Source organism: Tauraco erythrolophus, chromosome 21 (assembly GCF_009769465.1).
Source record: "Tauraco erythrolophus isolate bTauEry1 chromosome 21, bTauEry1.pri, whole genome shotgun sequence".
NCBI classification, from domain to species: Eukaryota; Metazoa; Chordata; class Aves; order Musophagiformes; family Musophagidae; genus Tauraco; species Tauraco erythrolophus.
The window spans coordinates 8,515,664-8,534,424 of NC_141485.1; the positions used below are offsets into that span (position 1 = coordinate 8,515,664).

Here is an 18,761-nt window from a genome sequence, read left to right on the forward strand (position 1 = left end):
TCTGGCCGTTAGCCTGAGGTCACCATTGCTATTTGCTGCCTTTCAGACTTGATACCCTCATTTCTGTAAAAACGAAGTGAGGATTTGCTACTTTGTCTGCTCTAAGTTTTTCTCAGCGGCGTTAAATCCTGCAAAGGCTCTTTGCGTAAAGGAAACTTGAGCTTTTCTGGGGCACCAGCCCCACTTGAAACTCAACGGCTGCTCAGGAAGGGACCTCCGTGGTGTACATGGTCACCCGCCATCCCAGCGTCTTCCTCTCCCCGCGGCGGATAAACCGGAACGTTCCCGTGCGCCCGGGGCGAGCGTGTGCCAGCGCTGCCCGTGGGTCCGTCCCACGAGGGGCTGACCGGCCGAGCGGCGGATGTGGGGGTTAGTGATTCAGATGATGACAGGAAACCAGCAACTGGCTAACGAGCTCCGGAGGAACCGGCTCCAGAGCTGGTGGCTGCGGCCGTGAGCTGCAGGAGGAGATGGGACGGACGGGGCAGAGCGGCTGAGGCTGTGGGTAAGGGGGGAGAGGGAGAAACGGGGAGGGGAAGGTGCCCGGGGCTGTGTGAAGGCTTTGGGGCAGGTGGGGTGTCCTGCTGATCTCAGTGAGCTTGGAGATCCTGGGCTAGACCTTGGTGACCCTTTGAAGGAGAGTTCAAGGTCATTGCCATAAAACCCCTTGGAAAAGGAACGTGCTGGCTGTTACTCTGCACTGCTCACAGCCGTCGCCTGACAAGCTCCGAGGTATGAAAATTCCCAAATGTATCTTCTCAGCAGCACTTACACCGCTCTGGACCCGAGATGAGAGTCTGTCCCATGCAACCTGGCTTGCCTGTTTTATGATACTATTTTTTACTTCTGCCCACCCCATCTGCTGATGGCAGCATGGCTTTTTTAAAAAAAAAAAAAAAAAAAAAATCTGTGTTCACATCTCCTAAAAAATTCTGGAAGGTTCAGGTTGAGCGGAGCTGCCCTCATCCCAGATCTGTTCAGTTCTGCTTCTGGCTCCTGCCTTTAGCTTCTGGGCCTGCTGCAGCCTGGGCTGTTTCCCCCTCCAAAGCCCGATCCTACAAAAGAGTTGACTTCTTTAACTGCACTTTCTGGGTTTTCCATCGATGTCAGGGCTGGCTGGCATGATGTACATGGATGTATTTATTTTTCTGCATGTAAGGGTTTGTGGTTACTAATCCTAGACAGAGAAGAGTTTTGTCTTTGCATCAGTTTTCCCTTGTCAGTGTAATAGGGGCCATGTAGCAGGCACTTTTGCAAAGTGGGATAATCGTGTGGTGTGTGATACTGGCCCATTCCCATTGCTGTGGACTAAACAGGAGTATTTGGTTACGTACATACGGTTGCCTTTATCTGCAGTTCCTAACGCGACATCCCCCGGGTGCTGCCGCAGTGGCAGAGGATGCTGCGTGGCTTTGGGGCTGCCTGAGCCAGGGGAAGTTAAGGATAAATACACAAGAGCTCTGTGAATCGCCTCTCTGCGCTGGCACGTGTGTTGTGATGAGGGTTTTGCACTGTATTTTCCACCTGAGGTTTTTTGAAAGCGTTTTACAGAGTGATAATCTATCTTAAAGTCGATTTGTCAATTCTCATTCTCCCTCTTGTCCTATGTTCTACCAAAATGCATCTACTGCTCCCTTGGTGGAGAATAAAGCATAGTCTGCTTGAGTAGCTGTGCAAATCCAGATTTTATCTGTGCTGTAGCAGCTCTCCTAAGAAAACTTACACTGGCATAAAATCTGGTAGGAAACAGGACGTGCAGACCTCTGGAAAGGAGCTTTTCTGGAGGCTCAGCACTGGCCATTGAAGTGGTTCCAACCACAGGAGCTTCCTTGGTCTGAGACTTCGATTTCGAAGTTGGTGGGACTTTCTGCGGCAATCTGTGCAACGCACAGACAGAAAGTGGTGTTTCTTTTCTTAGAAATGTTGGAGACGTCGAGTCAAGCTGAACATTGCATCTGTTCAACAAGTCCGTGTGCTGAACTTCACATGGCCAGGTTTTAAATAAACTACTTTATATTTTATGCCAGTGACTCATCCAATCGGTCTGAATTAGCCTTAATTTATCGCAAACTGGAGCAGACAGCAAAACTTTCCGGAGGGGAGAGGAGAAGACTGGTTTATGTTTTACTTTTTGGGTGTTTTTTTACGGCTTGGTTGAACCCATGGTACAAACCTGCAATTTCAGTCTTTATCTTGCAGCATGAGCCTGGGGTGGGGTGGGTGGCCTTGGCGTCTGCAAAGGGCTAAAATGACTCCATCAGACATGACGGTACAGAAAACCGGCCGGTTTTGCCGATGTCACGTCAGCACGTTCCTCACTGCTCTGGATTTTCGGCAGAAAGTCTACATGTGTTTTAAGTACAGTTAAGGGGTTTTTAAGGAAGCTTTTTGCCTCTTCTGCTGCTGTTGGAAAGTTCTTCCAGACTTTCCATCCATTGGGAATTTTATTTCTAGCCTGTGCGTATCCAGCTTATACCCGCTCATTTGATGTGCCAGTGTTGTCTTATGTAAATTTAAATGGCTTTTCTCGCTTTGGTGTTTCTCTCTTGGACAGACTGACAGCGCGTGCCCAGGGACTCTCACCCTCTGCTTTAATAGACTTAAAAGGGAGAGACCTTTTGGTTATCTCTGATAAAACAAACTCCCCTTCCCTTGGCTGTCCATAGCAAGCCCCGTTACGGGGTTTCATCCTTAATTTAGAACTAGAAACCTGCACCAGCAGCCGGGCTGGCAAGACCCAGCACGTACAGAGTAAATAATGTTCTGCGAGTTTGTTAATTCTTCCCATTTTAAACATTTTTTTTCTTATCTCTTTGATTGCTAAAAATATCTGATGCCATGAAAAGAGCAACGTGTATGTCCCCCTCGCAGGAGAGGTGCTGTGCTGCAGAGAGCATCGCTTTATCCAGCCTCCAGCCCGTTGCTCTCCCTGGATCACTCCTTCGGGGCGGCTGCTCCGGGAGGGTTCCGCAGGGCCGCGGCGCTCGGGCAGCGCTCACTGACGCAGCACCGTGCCGGCACCAGCTTCCTCGTGCAAGGAGGAACATCTGCCAGTGCAAAAGGGGAAAAAGAAAAAACATATAAAAAGAGAAGTGTATAAACAGAACAGGGCTGCTTCGTGCTCTGACTTTTACTCCTGAAGAGCTGGAAGTAGATGGGAACGTGTTCTCTGCCTGTGTTTGAATTTAGCATCTTGAAAGCCAGGCTGAGCAGCAGGTCGTTAGCTCTGCGCGTCCTTCTGATGTGCTCAGGCCTCATCACAGCCCTCAGTGGCTTGAGCCTATTTATTCTCCTCTCCTGTCTTCCCAAAAGGGAGAGCAGGAAAAGCACATCCCACCTTCCAAATATTTTATTTATATCCCGCCAGCCGTGAGTGAGTGCCTCCAGCCTTCTGCTTATCCTCAGTCTGTTCATCTCCTGCCTCCATTGGCTCTACAAGAGGAGGTTTTGTACCAAAAGAAAAGGATTTCTATGGACTTGGGTGTTTGATGATCATATAATGACCCCTGGGCTGGCGTCGTGCTCGTGACTCGGTGCCCGCAGGGGATGCCAGGGCGCGTGGTGTCCTGTTTGGCAGTCCCTGCAAGTCACCACCGTCTGTGTCTGTGTCGAGCAAGGGGCCACCGACTCTGCTGCCTCGCTGCCCTCCAGCAGAGATCCAGCCAGTTCTGGGAGGGAGATGTTGGGCTGCCCTACGTTTGGATAAGCTAGGTCATTGTTGTTGGGCACCTTCAGCTCTGCCTTGCCTTTACTGTAGAGAAAAAAAAAAAAAGAGATACAAAAAACAAACAAACAACCCAATAACCAAAACCCAGCAGCGTTACAACCCTTTGTATAACAAGTGTTGGTCACCAGCATTGGGCCAACTTCCCCAGGCCGCCTCTTGCAGGCTCCTTGGAGATGATCCACAGCTCATGATTTCCAAAGGGGATGTTGAGACGAGAGGAAATGACATGAGAAACCACATGGGTTTGAGCAGGCTTCATCCTGGCTGCAGCTGGGGGTGCTGGTCCTGCATCTCTGGGCGGGGAGCTGGGCACGCCGTTGTTTTAAAAAACTCCTTCCAACTTCTTCAGAAAGTGCTGGAAGAACCTGTGCAGGGACAGGCCCCAGGGGGTGTCTATCAGGAGCAAAGCCACAGTGGAGTGAGCAGGGAGCTGCTGTGGCCTTGGGATGTGGGTGACCTTGGAAGGAGCAGAGGTAAACCCAGGTTGTTCACAGGCAGAGAGGATGGTCTCGAAGCCAAGTCATTGTCCTGCTTGATTTGGGGACTCTTAGGGACTTACACAAGCAGAGGCAGAAGGTGCAGAACAGGGCAGAATCAAGCTGCTGTTTTCTATCCTCTGTTATTTATATTTGTTTAATTATATTTCATTATTTTTATAGATATATTTCCATATAATTTTTTTTCCCATATATATATATATATTTCCTCCCTCCACCCATGGTGTCTATGCCAATACAGCACAGGCTTAAGTTTTAATAGGGGAGATTCAAGTTAGGTGGTGAGAAATCTTCCTACCAGGACAACGTACTGGCCTTTGGCAAATGGAAGTGTCTCCATCCCTTGGGGTTAAAGAATAAGTTTATTAAAACCAAAAATAAATTAAAATAATCTGTAAGTAAATAAAATCTGGCCCTGGGGAATAGGAATGGGCTGAACGATCCGTCCCAGTCCCAGCAGGCTGTTTTCCGTGATATTTATAGAGTGTTTTGTATTTTAAAGGAAGAAATTGAAGCCAAATCGTGCTGGTGGTTTCAAAACATGAGCTGCTGTTTGGGGAAGAGTCTGTCATGGAAAAAAGGGGAAGAGCTGGTGTCTGATCCAGCTCAATGCGGGGGAAAAACTGTTGGGAATTTAATATTTGAAGTAATTCTGCGCTGCAGGGAAATAACCAGAGCACCTCATACAGAGATCTTGGCAGCTTTGAATATTTCCTGTTGCCTCCCTTTTTGCCCTCTCTTGTGAATATTAAAAAATAATATCTGCTGATAATGTTTGACGATGGCAATGTGTGTTATGGGATTGGGAAAGTGTAAATCCAAGCGGGTTTTTCCTCTTTGTGCCGGTGTCTAGAGTGAAACCATGTGAGCCTCTTCCCAACGGCGAAACGGGGGCTCAGCTCTGGGCTGTGCTTGGGTCTCACCAGAGCTGCGAGCTCATCCCCTTGGACTGGGGCAGCGTGGGGCAAGGGCATCGCCTCTGCGCCCCGTACGATACCCTGAAGTCTCTTTTGCAAACACCCAGCTCTGCGGGGGTGTGAAGGTGGGCAGCGCCCGGCTCTCTGGGGGGGATATCAAAGCTCCCCACGTGGCACCGGCGCAGCCCCACGTGCCCCCGATGCTGACGGGGTGCCCCTCGCCGCTGTGTTTCAGGCTGGACGTGGCCAGGCCATGGAGCTGCTGTGGGCGGCCGCGGCGCTGATGCTGCTCGGGGCCACGGTCAGCCTCTGCGTCAAGTGCCGGCTCTCCGGTAAGGTCCTACCCGCGCTCCTGGGGCTGGGCTGGGGGGTCACGCTGGGTAGACCTTTTCCTCTTGGGGTATTCCCTTCGGTGGGTTTAGTTCTGCTCAGCCACGCGCTTTGCCCTCACGGGGATGCTCCGGCACCTCGAGCTGGGGAGGGTCGCTGCTGGTGGCTGGGGGGGGAAGGACCCCTCAACCCCACAGCACCCCTTCCCTGGGGTGGTGCAACACCACGGGCTGCAGACCCTTCTCCATGAGCACTGTCATGGGTGGCTTTAGGACACCCCGCACTGTCTGGATGCACGGATCCTGCTGGGGCTCTAGGGCAGAGGGGCAAGGAGAAGGGCTGGCAGGAAGGAGAGGTGGGGGGATGTGTTCAAATATGCATTAAATACAAAGAGAGTGGGGTGAGCACTCACCCCAGTTTGGGGGTCAGAGTCCACCTCTGAGTGCTGGCTGGGTGGGTTTCACTGGGAGAGGCTGCGGGAGGGTTCTGGGGACGGGAATGGCTTGCCTGCTTGGTGGTGTCCAAGACAGATACTACACTTTAGACATGGTTTAAAAAAAATAAATCAAACCCCTGTCGCAACTGCTGCTCGCTGCCTCCACTGTCCTCTCGTGCTCCCGGTTGAAGAAATTTTGTGAATGTGTTTTATTGATCTTTCTGATCTTTAACTCCCAAATCATCCAAATCATCCTTTTCTAAGAGCTTTTTTTTTTCCCCTCTTATCTTCCAGGTACTAAGCGAGAGAAGCAGCCGAGTGAGTGGAGCAGTCAGTAAGTTGCCTCTCATAATCATTTTGCAATTGAGTTTTTCCCCCAGACAGCTCACTGGGGGTGAGTTCCTGGCCAGAGCCAGCCCCGCTCCCTGCCCCGCAGCCGAAATCTGAATTTCTATAAAATAAAATAATCCTGGAACGGAGCGTGCAGGGCAGCCCCAGCCCAGGGCACTGCTGAAGGGGTAACGCCTTTACGAAAAATAACCCAAAATGAAACTGTGCTCTGAATAGGAGACCTGAAAGTCATTAAATAGTTGGAAAAAGGTCTGGGAGAATTGGAAGGGCAAGTCCTTATCCTGCCCTGTCGTGCACCGAGATGAGGTAGAGAGGTTGGTAACTCCATCACCAAGACCCTGCCCTTGGCTGGTGCTGGTGGGACCCTGTGCCAGAGCAACCACCGACCCCCACGGCACAAGCAACAAAGGAAATGCATCGTACGTGCACGCACCCCCCCGATTTCCTTCAGCAACAGACAAACCACAGCGAAATGATATAAAGGGAAAAAAAAAAGCTGCTTTGTAACCTTTGATACAGGAGCAGACGGGGTGCGAAGGGGCTCTGTGAAGGCCTCGGTGGGGTCGGGGTGTTCGCTTCTGCCCCGCTTACCCCGGACCAGGGGAAAGGCTGCGGGGGGTCCATTGGAGAGCGATGGAAAAGCTGGCACAGGTGCTGTCCCCCTGGGCTCCTACTGAATCGTCCCGGCTTCTTGGAGTTTGTATCTGGATGAGGTAGTTTGACTTCAGGCTCGTGGTTTCGTGTGCTCTTTTTCGGAGATCGGTTTGGGGTTAGTTAGGGCTTTTTTTGCAAGCAAAGCGGTTTAACTCTGCATATTTGCAGGCTTTGCAGTGAGGTCGTTTGCTGGACACCTTGTCTCCCCACCAGCCCTGTGCCGTGAATACCGGCTTGGGACGGCGAGGTGGCCCCAATGAAGGAGGAAGGGGGAAAGGGGAAAGGGACACTTTCAGGGTCCCAAAATCAGAGTTAATAAGTGCCTGGACGCACCTGTGGTCAAAGAGCCGCTGAGTCTTGTTGTGCTCTGAAGAGCAGCTCTCCTGTGAGCTAAAAAGTAGAGAGGTTATTGGGCATGTGCGTTGTTTTTATTGTGGATCACACACGTTGGTTTTTCAGGTTGATGTTAAGGGATGTTGGGAGGGGCAGGGGCAGCAGTGGGCTTTGAAGCCGTTTTGTGGGTGAACACCCAGGTTTTTTGTGGCCTTTACTGGTGCGTAACTTGCCAGAGTAGGAATTATCTTAAATGATGTTTTCCTCACTGCTGGGTCCTTCCCTCAGCTGATGTTGGCTGCTCTGCCAATGGTCTGTAAGCACATCTGGATTTTAAAGGGTCAAAGAGGAGGCTGAGAGGCTGCTCCCAGCTCGCGGGGGTCCTGAGTGATGCTCCTCGGCGTTTCACCCAGCCGGGTGCGGGGCTGCGCTCTCTTCCCCGTGCTCACCAATCAGGGATGTCTATCACACCTGTTTTCCTTGTCATAGACCCCAAAATTCAGCTGAAGGTTGTACCTCTGTTTTTTCCAGGCTTAAAAGCCAGCGGAGGTTTGAGGTGATTCGATCCCATTCCAGTGAGTATGAACATCACACGGGGCTCTTGCGTTGGGGGGTGGGGGGTCCTGCGTGCACAGAGTGGGGGGAAAGTGAAAACCAAAAGGTCATCTTGAAGGCAGGCGGTGAAATGCTATGAGACCATGGTCATCAAAGCCACCTTAGATGCTTCTAGCGATGCAAATTCTGAGTTCTAGGAAAAAAATCTCCCTTTGCGTTGAAAATTAATCACCAGAGCAGTGTCACTGAGATGCAACACCGCGTTGACTTGGGCTCTTCAAAGCGCCATGGTTGCCCTGTGCGAGCAGCCGTGTGGGTGAACCCGAATTGACAGAGTGACTCACCCATCATCATCACCCCATTGCTGCTTCCTGCGGCACCTTGGCTTGGCCGCTGACCTTTTGATTTTATTTTTTATCCTGAAACGAGCTGCTGACGGGGCCTGTATGAAATGTCACCGTCTGCAGATGGGCTCTGCGGGGCCGCTCCGTTCCCCAGGTCCCATCTCGGCCCCACAAACCCCCCCATGACGAGTCTTTGCTTCAGCCCAGCCTGACCAGAGCTGACGACCCACCCGTGCTCCTCGCGGTGTGAAGAGAGGGGTGCTGGGCAGGGAAAGGCTCCGGAATCGGGTGGGTTTGGGGGAGAATAGGAAATAAAGCAGCGATTGGGATTGTCACTTCCTCCGGTGTGTCTGTGCCAGCTCCACCGTCTGCACAGACATCGGCTTTTCCTCTGTTTGTTTCTATTTTGGCCATTTCTGTACTTTCGAGGAATAATTTGGAAGCTGTTTGGGGATGCGTTAGGAAAACGCTTGCCAGTACCGGGGAATCCTCTCTGGTGGATGCTCTGTGCTTGTTGAAATATCTGCTGCCGCCGTAACCGTTAACGTCTCGTTTTGTTCTCGATGTTAGCTACAGCCCGAAGGCTGGAACAAATTAAGGAACCTGAGAACTTATCAATAGCGAGGTAGGTAAAAAACCAACCCAAAACCTGGCTGTAGAGCCAAGGTTGGGTGAACATCACCCAACATACGTGAACATTCAGGATTTGGGATTGGGTTCTGGACCCTGTAGATGGGGCTTGGGCTATGTTTAATGTTTCGATGGTCAATAATGGGTTTAGACTGTTCCTAGATTTTCTTCAGGCGGACTGTGTCCTACTGGCAACCATTTAAATGGAACCCAAAGAAATGAGCTGTGGTTGTCCACAATAGGTACATTGTGAAAATAAATGGCCATTCTCTGCTTATAAGGGGTTTGATGTGAGAAATCCCCTTCTCCCCATCACCAAAACCCCTAAGAACTACACGGCCGCAATAATTCTGCCGCCATGTTCAGGCATAGCTATTCCTATCTTGGGATTTGACCCCAAACTCTTCATTTCCCATTGCTTGGTGTGTTTCCTGGATAAATTCACAGGAAGGTTCCATGGATGGTCCTTCTGGCTCTGTCATTGCTGTGATTGGTAACCCTGTTCCGGTTTGCTCAGACCTGGGATTTTGGCTCCCTTTTCTGTTTTTCAGGAAAATCACCGAGGAGCTCGGCACCTCCTGCCACGGTGGATACGGTGAGCATCTCCCCTGGGATGGGCACCGCTTCAGCGCTCTCTCTATCCGCACAGCCACGGGGGGAAGCACCTACTGCAAAACTGGTAAACGGGGATGTTGCAAATCCCGGCTGGCTGGGAGCTCCCACCAGTCTGGGGAAGACGGAGCCTCCAAGAGGCTGTTTACTCACTGCCAGGACCCTGGGCAGGGCATGGTAGGACTTCTCCTGGAAACAAGCTGAGTGATGATAAAATGAACTGCTGTTATTAGCACCTGCCCATGGCGCTTGTGGCTGGCGACGCTTAGTAAGAACTCGCCTGGGTCTGAGCTTAAAATCCAACGCTCATCCCACTATGGCTCGCTGGTCCTGGACAGATTAGTTACAATATCCCCCCTGTCCATCCCACCACTGGTGGGATGGGCCATCCTCACCTGGGGTGTCCAACCCTGCAGCCACATCCCCAGCCTCCAACGAGGAGCTGAGCTTGGGCAGAGCTGCTGATGCCGCAACGCTCGGTGGCCCCGGCATCGAATGGCTCCAGTCGCTCAGCCTGCGCCGGAGCGTGACGCACCCCTTTGCTTTTCCGCAGGGAGCAGGACCGAGACCAGGTATCAGAATTTCCTGACAGGTAAATGCTGCAGCCGCACAGCTGGCGGTTTGGGGAGGGGGGCAGCCGGTGCAATGAGAGGTGGGAGCTGGTGGGGAGCACACGGGCAGCCAATGCCGCGGCTGGCGGAGCTCCGGCTCGGTTAACTTAGCGACTGCTGGATGAGACATGCACTGATCCGATTAACGGTCAGAGCCGAGGGGGACGGGACGCTCCCGAGCCCCCTGCTCCGTCCGGGGGCAGTGTGAGCTGGTGCTCGCCCTAGAGGGTTATTGACATGTGGGGCTGTGCTCTCCTTTCCCAAATCAACAAGGATATTCCTGATCTCCCAGCCAGCTGGTGGGATGTGTCCATAAGAAGTGGTGAGCTCTGGTTTTCTCAGGGCCTGGGATGGATTGGGGTTCCCTCCCCCAACTCCAGCCCCCCGGCTCTGCTTGTGGATGGGCTTCGGAGCTGTGCCGGGACTTTCCGGCTGCTGGGCACTTCTGCCATGGCTGCGCTCGGGGAATTGGTCTGGCTGCGTTTCGGGACGGCGATTCGAGTTTACCCAGTGGCACGGCGCGCTGATGGCAAACCCGTTGTTCTTGCAGAGGACGACCTGCACGGGGACGCTGCCTACGTGTAAGTAGCGGGCCACTGCCCGCGGGCGAGCGGAGCCATACTGGTGCTGGTGCGGCCGTGCGCTCTGGGCTCTCATGCAGCTCGGGACGGGAAGCCCGTGGGCTGCTGCGGGCGAGAGGAGCTGACGGCGGCTGCTCTTCTCGCAGGGTGCCCATATCTCTGGACTACTACAACAGTGCCCAGTTCTTCACCCCACCCATCGGTAAGGGCTCCACGCGAGCAAGACAGCTTTCTTCTCCTGCCCGGTGTGGGTTTGGGCAGCGGAGCCCTCACCGGCGCAGGGGCTGCCGGTCCTGCCTGAGCGCAGTCGACCCGCTGAGCTCGGGGCTTCTCCCGTTAGGCTCTGGAGCAGCACTGGAGGGCTGCAGGGTGGGCAGCAGTGGTGCTTACGCTCTCTGCAAACTTTTCCAGCCATGACCGCACCAACTGCTGATGCCAGCGATGTGCTCAGCATCGGTGGGTGCAGGTTTTGAGGTTTGCGATATAGGGGCTCACGTGGTTCAGCTGCTCATGGGCCCATCCAGAGAGCTGAAAGAACCAGCAACAGAACAAAGAGCTTGGGTTTTTGGTTGTTTTGGGTTTTTTTTTTTTAATTCTTTTAAGCAGATTTTGGTTCTAGATGCTGATAGATTTGTGTACTGGGCTCAGAGAGATGTTGCACTTGCACTGGGGCTCAGTTCCTTCCCAGAAACTGAGAATAAGCTCAAAAAGACACTGCAATGACATGCTTAACGCTCGCTGGGAAGGAAAATCCCTTCCGACTGCTGCCCGGGGCTGGGTGCCTGGGGATTCGCCCCTCACCGGCGCCGGCCCTGGCCCTGTTCACCTTAGGGGCTGCTGTAGGGCGAGTGATCGTGATGACTGGTTTTTATTTCTGTCCTAAAGAAAAGTCCCAATGCCTGAGGACCACATTTGGCCATTCGCCCTCAGGTGGCTCCGTGGGCGCTGCCGTGGCTGGAGAGGCTATGCCGACCTTAACAGTGTGGGTGATGGTGGTCCTGTGGGGCAGCGATTGCCCGGTTCCGCTGTGCCGGGGGTGCCCCATCCCTGGGTCAGTGCAGGCTGTCACTAGGACTAATGATTTTTTAGCTAATGTGTCTGTGTTTGTGGGAAGCAGCCCTCTGCTGCAGGTGCTGAGAGATCTTCCCAGGTCACCTATGCTTCCTTAAGCCCTTTGTCCCCCTCTTTCTTCTCTCCGCCAGAGAAAGAGGAGGATTCCTATTCCTATCAAAACGTCATCGTTGGAGTGTCTCATGGCTCTGATCCAGGTAGGTGTGTTGCATGTTGTACAAAAAGGTATTTGGAAGCAGAGAGGGCTGGTGACCTGCTCAGCTGAGGGGAAAACCCCCTCATTCACAGGCCTAGCTCTTCCCATCAGCTGGTAGAGCCGGGGCTGCCACAGACACAGGGCAGACTGGAGCGTTTCCCCTTTCTGCAGGAAAATGCACGTGGTGATACCTTACCGGGCAAGAGCTCACCTCCGAGCTGATCCCTTTGATTAGGAGATCTCTGCACCAATTGAGGAGCTTTGGAGTCTACATTGCTTCTCAAGGTCTTTCAGTGTTGTTACAGCCAAGGTTGATGGTGATTGTAGCCCCCAGCTCAGGTTTCTCACCACTTCCAGCCCAAGAAGGCTGCAGCCAGTGAGCCGCTGAGGATGACGTTGGACGATAGTGTCTGCTTAAGGGCTTCCAGCTTCTGTCCTGGGATGTTGCAATCAAAATAAGAAATCAAGTTGGTTTCCTTCAGCAAATCAACACAATGTTGTCTGCCCTGGCTTTGTACAGAGCGATTAGAGGAGGCAGGAGCAGCGGGGGCCAGTCTGAGCCCCATCTGCGCCTGCAGATCTCCAGACATGTGGTCAGGGCTGGAAAAGCGATGAGGCAGCATCAGCAGACCCGCGGCAGGACGGCAGCTGCCTGGCTGGAAACTCGGCCACGTGCACGGGGCGGTCGGGGTGCGGCGGTAGGAGGGGGGTTTCACAAAGGTCCATTTTTAGTCCGTGTGCTGTTCAGCATCATCCTGTTCAAACTCTTCTTAGTCACAGATGATGCTGTAGACTACGAGAACAGCGCGGAGATACACATATGGAAACTCCAGCGAGCAGAAGGTACGTTCTTGGCAATTGTTTACTATTTAGGGATGAGGCTCATGGGCAGGGTGCCCGCCGTGCTAGACCAGTATAGACCACGCTCAGGGCAAGGCAGCCATCTCCCCCGTCTCGAGTTATTTTTTTTCCCCAATCGCCCATGATAAACATCTACGGCAATGTGCAAATTGCTCCACACACTTGTAATTGAAAGCTGCTGTGATGGGACGTGGTGTTTCTCGTACTCAAAAGGCTGCCACATAGGTAGCTGTGCCTAAACTCTGCCCGTGGGATGCTACAGAAACACGTACATTGCTCTTCATGTCTTATATGCCCTTACATTTTGGAGTTGCCCTGGTGCAAGCTCAGCCCCTAGATCCCCTTGGCCAATGCAGCGTGCAGCAGGCACATCCAGTGGGTCACCTCGCCGCTCTCCTGCAGTGACCGGGGCTGCGTATTTCTCAAGCTAACCTTTAAACAGCAGCTTAATCTCCTGTGTGGCTTCCTGTGCTGTGTAGGGGGAGTCTGGCCTGGGAGATAGTGGTGAATGTACACACAGATATTTAAGAGCTTTCTGGCTCTGGCATAGAGGCTGCCGAAGCAAACTGGTGCTTGTTATCCTGTTTGCACACTCTCTAGATGAAATCTAATTCTGTCTCTCTGGGCTCTGAAAAGCTGCTCGCAGGGTGTTTGCAAATCTGCTGTGACCGTTTTGAAGCCCCTTTGAGAAGACCTTGACACTGTGGTCTGAGGTTTCTTAGCCCAGGCGCAAAAATGTGTCAGCACCGAAGGCTGAACACTGGCAGGACGCGCAGCGTGTCCGTGGGGGGTGTGTGTGTTTATGGATCAGCCCGCTCACTGATCAGCGCTCCCCATCCTCGCTCGCAGCTCCGCAGCCGGAAAGCCCGGATGATGAGCCGGACTACATCAACACGGCCCCTGTGCCAGGCCCTGCCCCGTTGTCAAAGCAAAGGTACAAAGAGAGCGAACGGTCGGTGTATTCATTTAGGGCTGGGAGGATGGTGTTTATGGCAGAGAGCTGGGCTGGAGCTTTGTGCCTTGCCAGCAGGGCTGGCCGGTGCCCGGCAGCCACGCGGGCGGTGCAGGGAGCAGGGGCAGCCAGCTCTGTGCTGTGCCACCTCTCCGCCTGATGCCAAGCTGACTAATGCAGACCGTGGAGATAAATTTGTCAAAGCCCGTGTCCCAGCACCACCCTTCTCCAACAGGAACTTAAAATTGCTTCAGAGCAGCTTCGGGCAGCGCTGCTACGTGCTGCAGAGAGGAACCCCCAAAACCCCTCTGGTCTGAGCAGCGTGAGGGATTCCCTGGGTTCAGCCGAGCCCTCCTTGCTCTGCCACGACCGCACATCCTGTCCTGTTATCAGCAGCAACCCGATGCTGATGATAAAGAAATACTCAAGGCAGTTAAAGCAAAAAAAACATCTGCAGAGAGCTGCAGGAAGATGGCATGACACTGAACACATGGGTGATGTAACAGTGTCAGTAAATGCATGGTAGTGTATGGAAGAAAAGCAGCCCCAGATACACCAAACACAGGGACGGGTTCCCCATTAGTGGTTGTGGCTCAAAACGGGCTCTCGGAGGCTTTGCGGAGAGCTCACAGCGAACGCCGGCCGAGTTCTGGGCACACGAGTGTGTGTGTGGTTCACTGGGAAAGGGAAAGAGAAAAAATAACCACTGCTGGGCTGATGTCTAGATTTGTGGTGTCTGCGTGCCGGTCAGCGTGTAGTGCTGGTCACCCTGCTCCAGACTGGACTAGGACTCCAGTTTGGAGAGGGACTGGGACCAGTATCTCTCCGCTTGTGAGGTTTTTACTCACTGAGCACCTGCAGACACCCAGTGGGATCGTCCTTATGGCCACGTGTCAGCAGCTCCAGTTACTGGGGTTTATATTCCCCAAATTATGGGCACCGGCAGTGGGCAGACCTCCAAAATCAGATCTTTCTGAAGCCATGCAAAGTATTTAAGATTTGTCCTCGCCATGCAAGGCACAGTCGCCCTGTTCTCCACACCGCAGCGCTTGCTTTGAACTCCAGCAGCCCGTCCCGGCGCTGTTAGCTGGAGGGGAAGCTGCACCGGAGGCTGGTTGTGCTTTTCGGTCAAGGATTCCGCGTGCGTCACTCGTGGCACGCAAGTCGCGTCCCAACATCACACGCCGTGGTCTGGCTGGCAGGAAATACAGCTCAGCCTGGTGAACGCCTCTTCCCCTGCCCACAGACACCCACTGCTCCCACGGTCCGACACCAGCCTCCGCCAGGATGCGGCCGCACACGGGAGCCCTGGCCCGAGAGACCCACCGCAGCGGAACCTCGCTGCTGGGCATCTCTCTTTGCTTGAGCTGGAGCAAACCAAGAGAATATCATAAAAATGGGCTGTTTCAGATGGGGTTGCAGAGAAACTTCTTTTCGGAAGGTTTTTATGGAATAGCCAGGCATTGTGTTGGCTAAACGTCTGGAGGAAGGAAGCCAGATTATCCATGAAAAAATGGCAAGTGCTATAATGGTAATTCTTACAAGCACTTCTGCACTTTTTCCTCTTTCACAGAGAAATTTTGAGGAGGGGGGGGATTATGTTTCTGCGTTAATCACAGCTTGGCCCTGGTTTTTGCTCCAAGAGTGGCTCCATGGCACCTGGCACACCAGACTGCCCTGTTCACTGTCTGTAACTGAGAGGGTGCCCATGGCCTTCACAGCTGGGAGAGGAACCGTCAAGAGATGATGCCCAAAATGCATAGCAAAGCTGCACCTGATTTGGTGGAGAGTAATGATTAAAGCTCTATAAATCCACCCCGCAGTGATAAATGATGCTGGGAAGGTAGAAGAGGGAGGAACAGCTGTCCTACAAAGCACTGGGGAGACAGATTTTCTGGGAAAACCTCCAGTTGTAAGCCCTAACAAAACGCTGTCGTGGCTGTATGGGTAAATAGCTTCTGGCAGCTCCGTAAGTAAACTAGAATTGCCGATGCATTTTTTGCCATTATAGTGATGCATCTGTTACAGCATTTGCTAGCAGATTAATGCTGTAAAATCCCCAGGTCCAACCCACAAATACCAGCAGAAGTTCTCCACCAAGGGAGGGTGGATTCAGAAATGGGCTCCTGGCACCTCTGTGCCCTCTGCTCTGCTCAGGGGTCCGGGAGCACGGCTGGGGCTGCTGCTTAGACGTGGAGTTTTTGTAGTGTACCTCACTGCTCGTCCCTGGGAAGAAAATGTAACAGGCAGTAGAGTTAAGAAACTGAAATTAGGGATTAAAAGTCAGTGGACTCACTATTTTTTTTCCTCTCTTATTTCAAGTATGCTGCATAAAGTCTGAAGAAGTCCTTCGCTGAGCTGTGAGAGCACACCCAGCGAGCATGCACACAGGGAGAGGGGAGATTTCGATCCCTCATGAGATCTCTTCTCCAAATTGTCCCCAAGATCCACGCTGAAGGGGTGCTGCTGAAAGGAAGGAACGCTCTGCTTGAAGTCCAACTGCAAACCTGCGACTGGAGAAAGCGCTCTGCCCGGCAGTGACCATGGGCAAGCCAAGAACTCATCATCCCGTCTCATTTCCCTGCACATCTACTCGAGGGGGGATGGCCAGTCTGCACAGTGTTTTCTTCTGTCAAGCACGAAATGAATCTCGGAATTGCTGGGCAGTAACGCAGCCAGCTTCTTAATTTGTCAGGGTGACTCATGCGTGATGGTATTAAGCCACAGGGATTATGTTCTGCTTTAGATCCTACGCTCTCCTACGGAAGTGTTTTCCTGCAGGAGAGGACCCAGCAAGGCAGAGGTTGCTTTCACAACAGCAGTGGTTCTCTGGAACTAAATGAGTTCCTCACCTGTTCACAAAAGCCGAAGAGGATTAAATCCCGACCTGATCCACAGCTTGTAATTCGCAGTGTCTGTCTATGGCAGTTTTGGGTTTCGGTATCCGTTTTATAACGGTACAAAGATCCCGCGACAACCGATGAGGTCCGAGCCGCAGCTGCCAGCCTCAGACTGCACCAGTCCTTCAGCATTGCCATGGGGAGCACCTGCCCTGAAACGTAACCTCGGTCTCTTGAGCCCTGATGCACAGATTTGGCACCCTTGTACCACTTATTTATTAAAATTGAAAATCCTCCAAAGCAAATCTGGTGGTTTATTCGAGTTTGCTACGATGCAGACGTCTGCGTGGTTGGGTGAGACAGGCTGAGATGACACGGAATGGTGTGCGGGATCTGACGGGGAGAAAATGTAGCTCCTTAAGGCCTTTCCTCAAAATCAGTTCGGAACACTGTGCTTCAAGAAGGGACGCAGCCCCTACTCACGTCTCCGGGACTGGTAAGAGTGAGCAGAGAAGTGGAGCTAAGGGTGAGCGAGCCCCGGAGCGGGAGAAGGGGATGTCAGGTGCTTCCTCCCGCAAGTGCCTTGGCTGTATTTTTAGCAGAATCGCTTAGACCATGGGTGGCCACGGTTCGTGCAGCTGAAACAGCAGGTGGTTTGGAGTGTAGTTTAGGAGAACATTTACTTGTAGCTCCTACCAACGCATTTGTTGCTGCTCCCACAGGACTTGTACGACAGAGAAAGTCCAGTGTGCTTCAGGGATGTACGGTATGCACACGCAGTCAGCTACAGCCTGGTTTTCCGCTCACCCCAGCCCAGCTTCTCTCATGCTCTGGTTTCCTTCTGTTCAAATGTTCTGCAAAAAGTTTGCACAGGTGGGGGACACCAGCGTCCTGGTGAGCCTGGAGCAGACGCGGTGACAGCCGCAGCCTGGGCTGGCTCTGCGCAGGCTCCCATGGGCAAGGAAACGAGGAGACGCCTTCGCTACTGGTGTCGCAGCACCATGAAAGTGCCATCCTTGGTTCATCCTCGGTGACTAACTCGGCACCCGAAGAAGCTCCCGCTTTCCATGAGGTGCTGCGGACTGTGGATTTTTTGCTGGCAGGGAAGGGTGAACTCCCCTTTTGGTGACGTGCGGTGATGTTACGCCTACGGGTGATTCATCCGTAACCGGAGGGAGCCGTTAAATGAGGAGATCAGCAGCAGTTAAAGATCCTTGGCACACAGTAATAGATCCAGCTAGAGAACTCCCAGAAAGTTTTAGCCGCTAGGTGTGCGTGCGGCCAGAACACTCAAATAGAAGATCTACTGCTCTCCTCGCTAAGCAAGGAGGCAGATCAGACCAATTACGTTTTTCTGGTACAAGGTTCCTCTGCTGCCAAAATCTGAGTTTGAAAGTTGTGGAGCTGAAGCAGGCAGGGCAGGAGCTGGATATGGAGTATCTTCCCTCCTCTTACTGGGCATCCGAGCAAACCCCTCCCTTGCAGCTCTCCAGAACGGCCAGCTGTAGTGAGGGGTAAATCCATTCTTAGCATTGTAAAGCTCCTGAAGTGCTTTTCCACCAGTGATCTCATTATGCTGGAAGATATCCAGGGACTGTTACAGGAACTTTCGTCAATATCATTACAGCCTTGTTCTGAAACACCTTACGGTTTTTCCTTGCAAAGGGTGAGTACATACCTGTGAGTATGTTCCCTGACACACTATCCTTTCGGGACTCGTTTTTAGGTGTGCAAGGATTTCTGGTGCTCAACCAAAACTGACAGATCCTGTGTTGTCTGGACATAACGCAAGGAGAAATGATGTCTCCCCTGGGTCCGTGTATCCCTTTCCTCACATTAGGTAGGCAGCCAAGTGAGCAATTCACCTCCTGATTTCAATTTAAGACACATTAGAAAAGTAGTTTTGGCACCATTGGTGTGGTTCTCAAATGGAGCTGGGCAGCCTTAGTAGCCTTGAGTAGCTCTGCGCTCGGAGAGGGTGAGCAACCACCGTCGGTAGAACAGGCTGCATGGGGGCCTCTCGGATCAATACTACTCCCCTTCTCAGGAAACGAGAGCACGATTACGTCCCCCCCCAGTGCTGTAGAGGATTAGCCCAGAAGAGTCAGCTCCAAACTGGAGTTGAAACGCAGCTACTGAATGGAGTCAAGAAGAAAACCACTTAAACCAGGTAGGAACAGGAACTGCGACCCGCCGTGTTTCTCACCCTTCCGCTGGCACCAACACAGCAAACCACAGGTAGGTACCTCCAGCCTCAGGAGTC

At 52.6% G+C, this 18,761-nt stretch overlaps 1 protein-coding gene across 1 annotated transcript; it reads left to right on the top strand.

Moving 5' to 3' along the window:
* Positions 1-5,394: 5,394 nt before the first annotated feature.
* Positions 5,395-15,999, top strand: LAT2 (linker for activation of T cells family member 2). The gene is made up of 12 exons (XM_086624897.1): positions 5,395-5,473; positions 6,202-6,241; positions 7,777-7,820; positions 8,715-8,769; positions 9,326-9,369; positions 9,940-9,978; positions 10,548-10,578; positions 10,725-10,780; positions 11,781-11,846; positions 12,620-12,688; positions 13,550-13,640; positions 15,981-15,999. The coding sequence occupies exons 1-12, from the start codon at positions 5,395-5,397 to the stop codon at positions 15,997-15,999; spliced, it is 633 nt and encodes a 210-aa protein (XP_086481023.1).
* Positions 16,000-18,761: the final 2,762 nt, after the last annotated feature.

Coding starts and splice junctions, on each gene's coding strand:
- LAT2 (XM_086624897.1), top strand. CDS start 5,395: ATGGAGCTGCTGTGGGCGGCCGCGGCGCTGATGCTGCTCGGGGCCACG. Junction 9,979..10,547: donor GTATCAGAATTTCCTGACAG/GTAAATGCTGCA, acceptor TTGTTCTTGCAG/AGGACGACCTGCACGGGGAC. Junction 12,689..13,549: donor GAAACTCCAGCGAGCAGAAG/GTACGTTCTTGG, acceptor CCCCATCCTCGC/TCGCAGCTCCGCAGCCGGAA.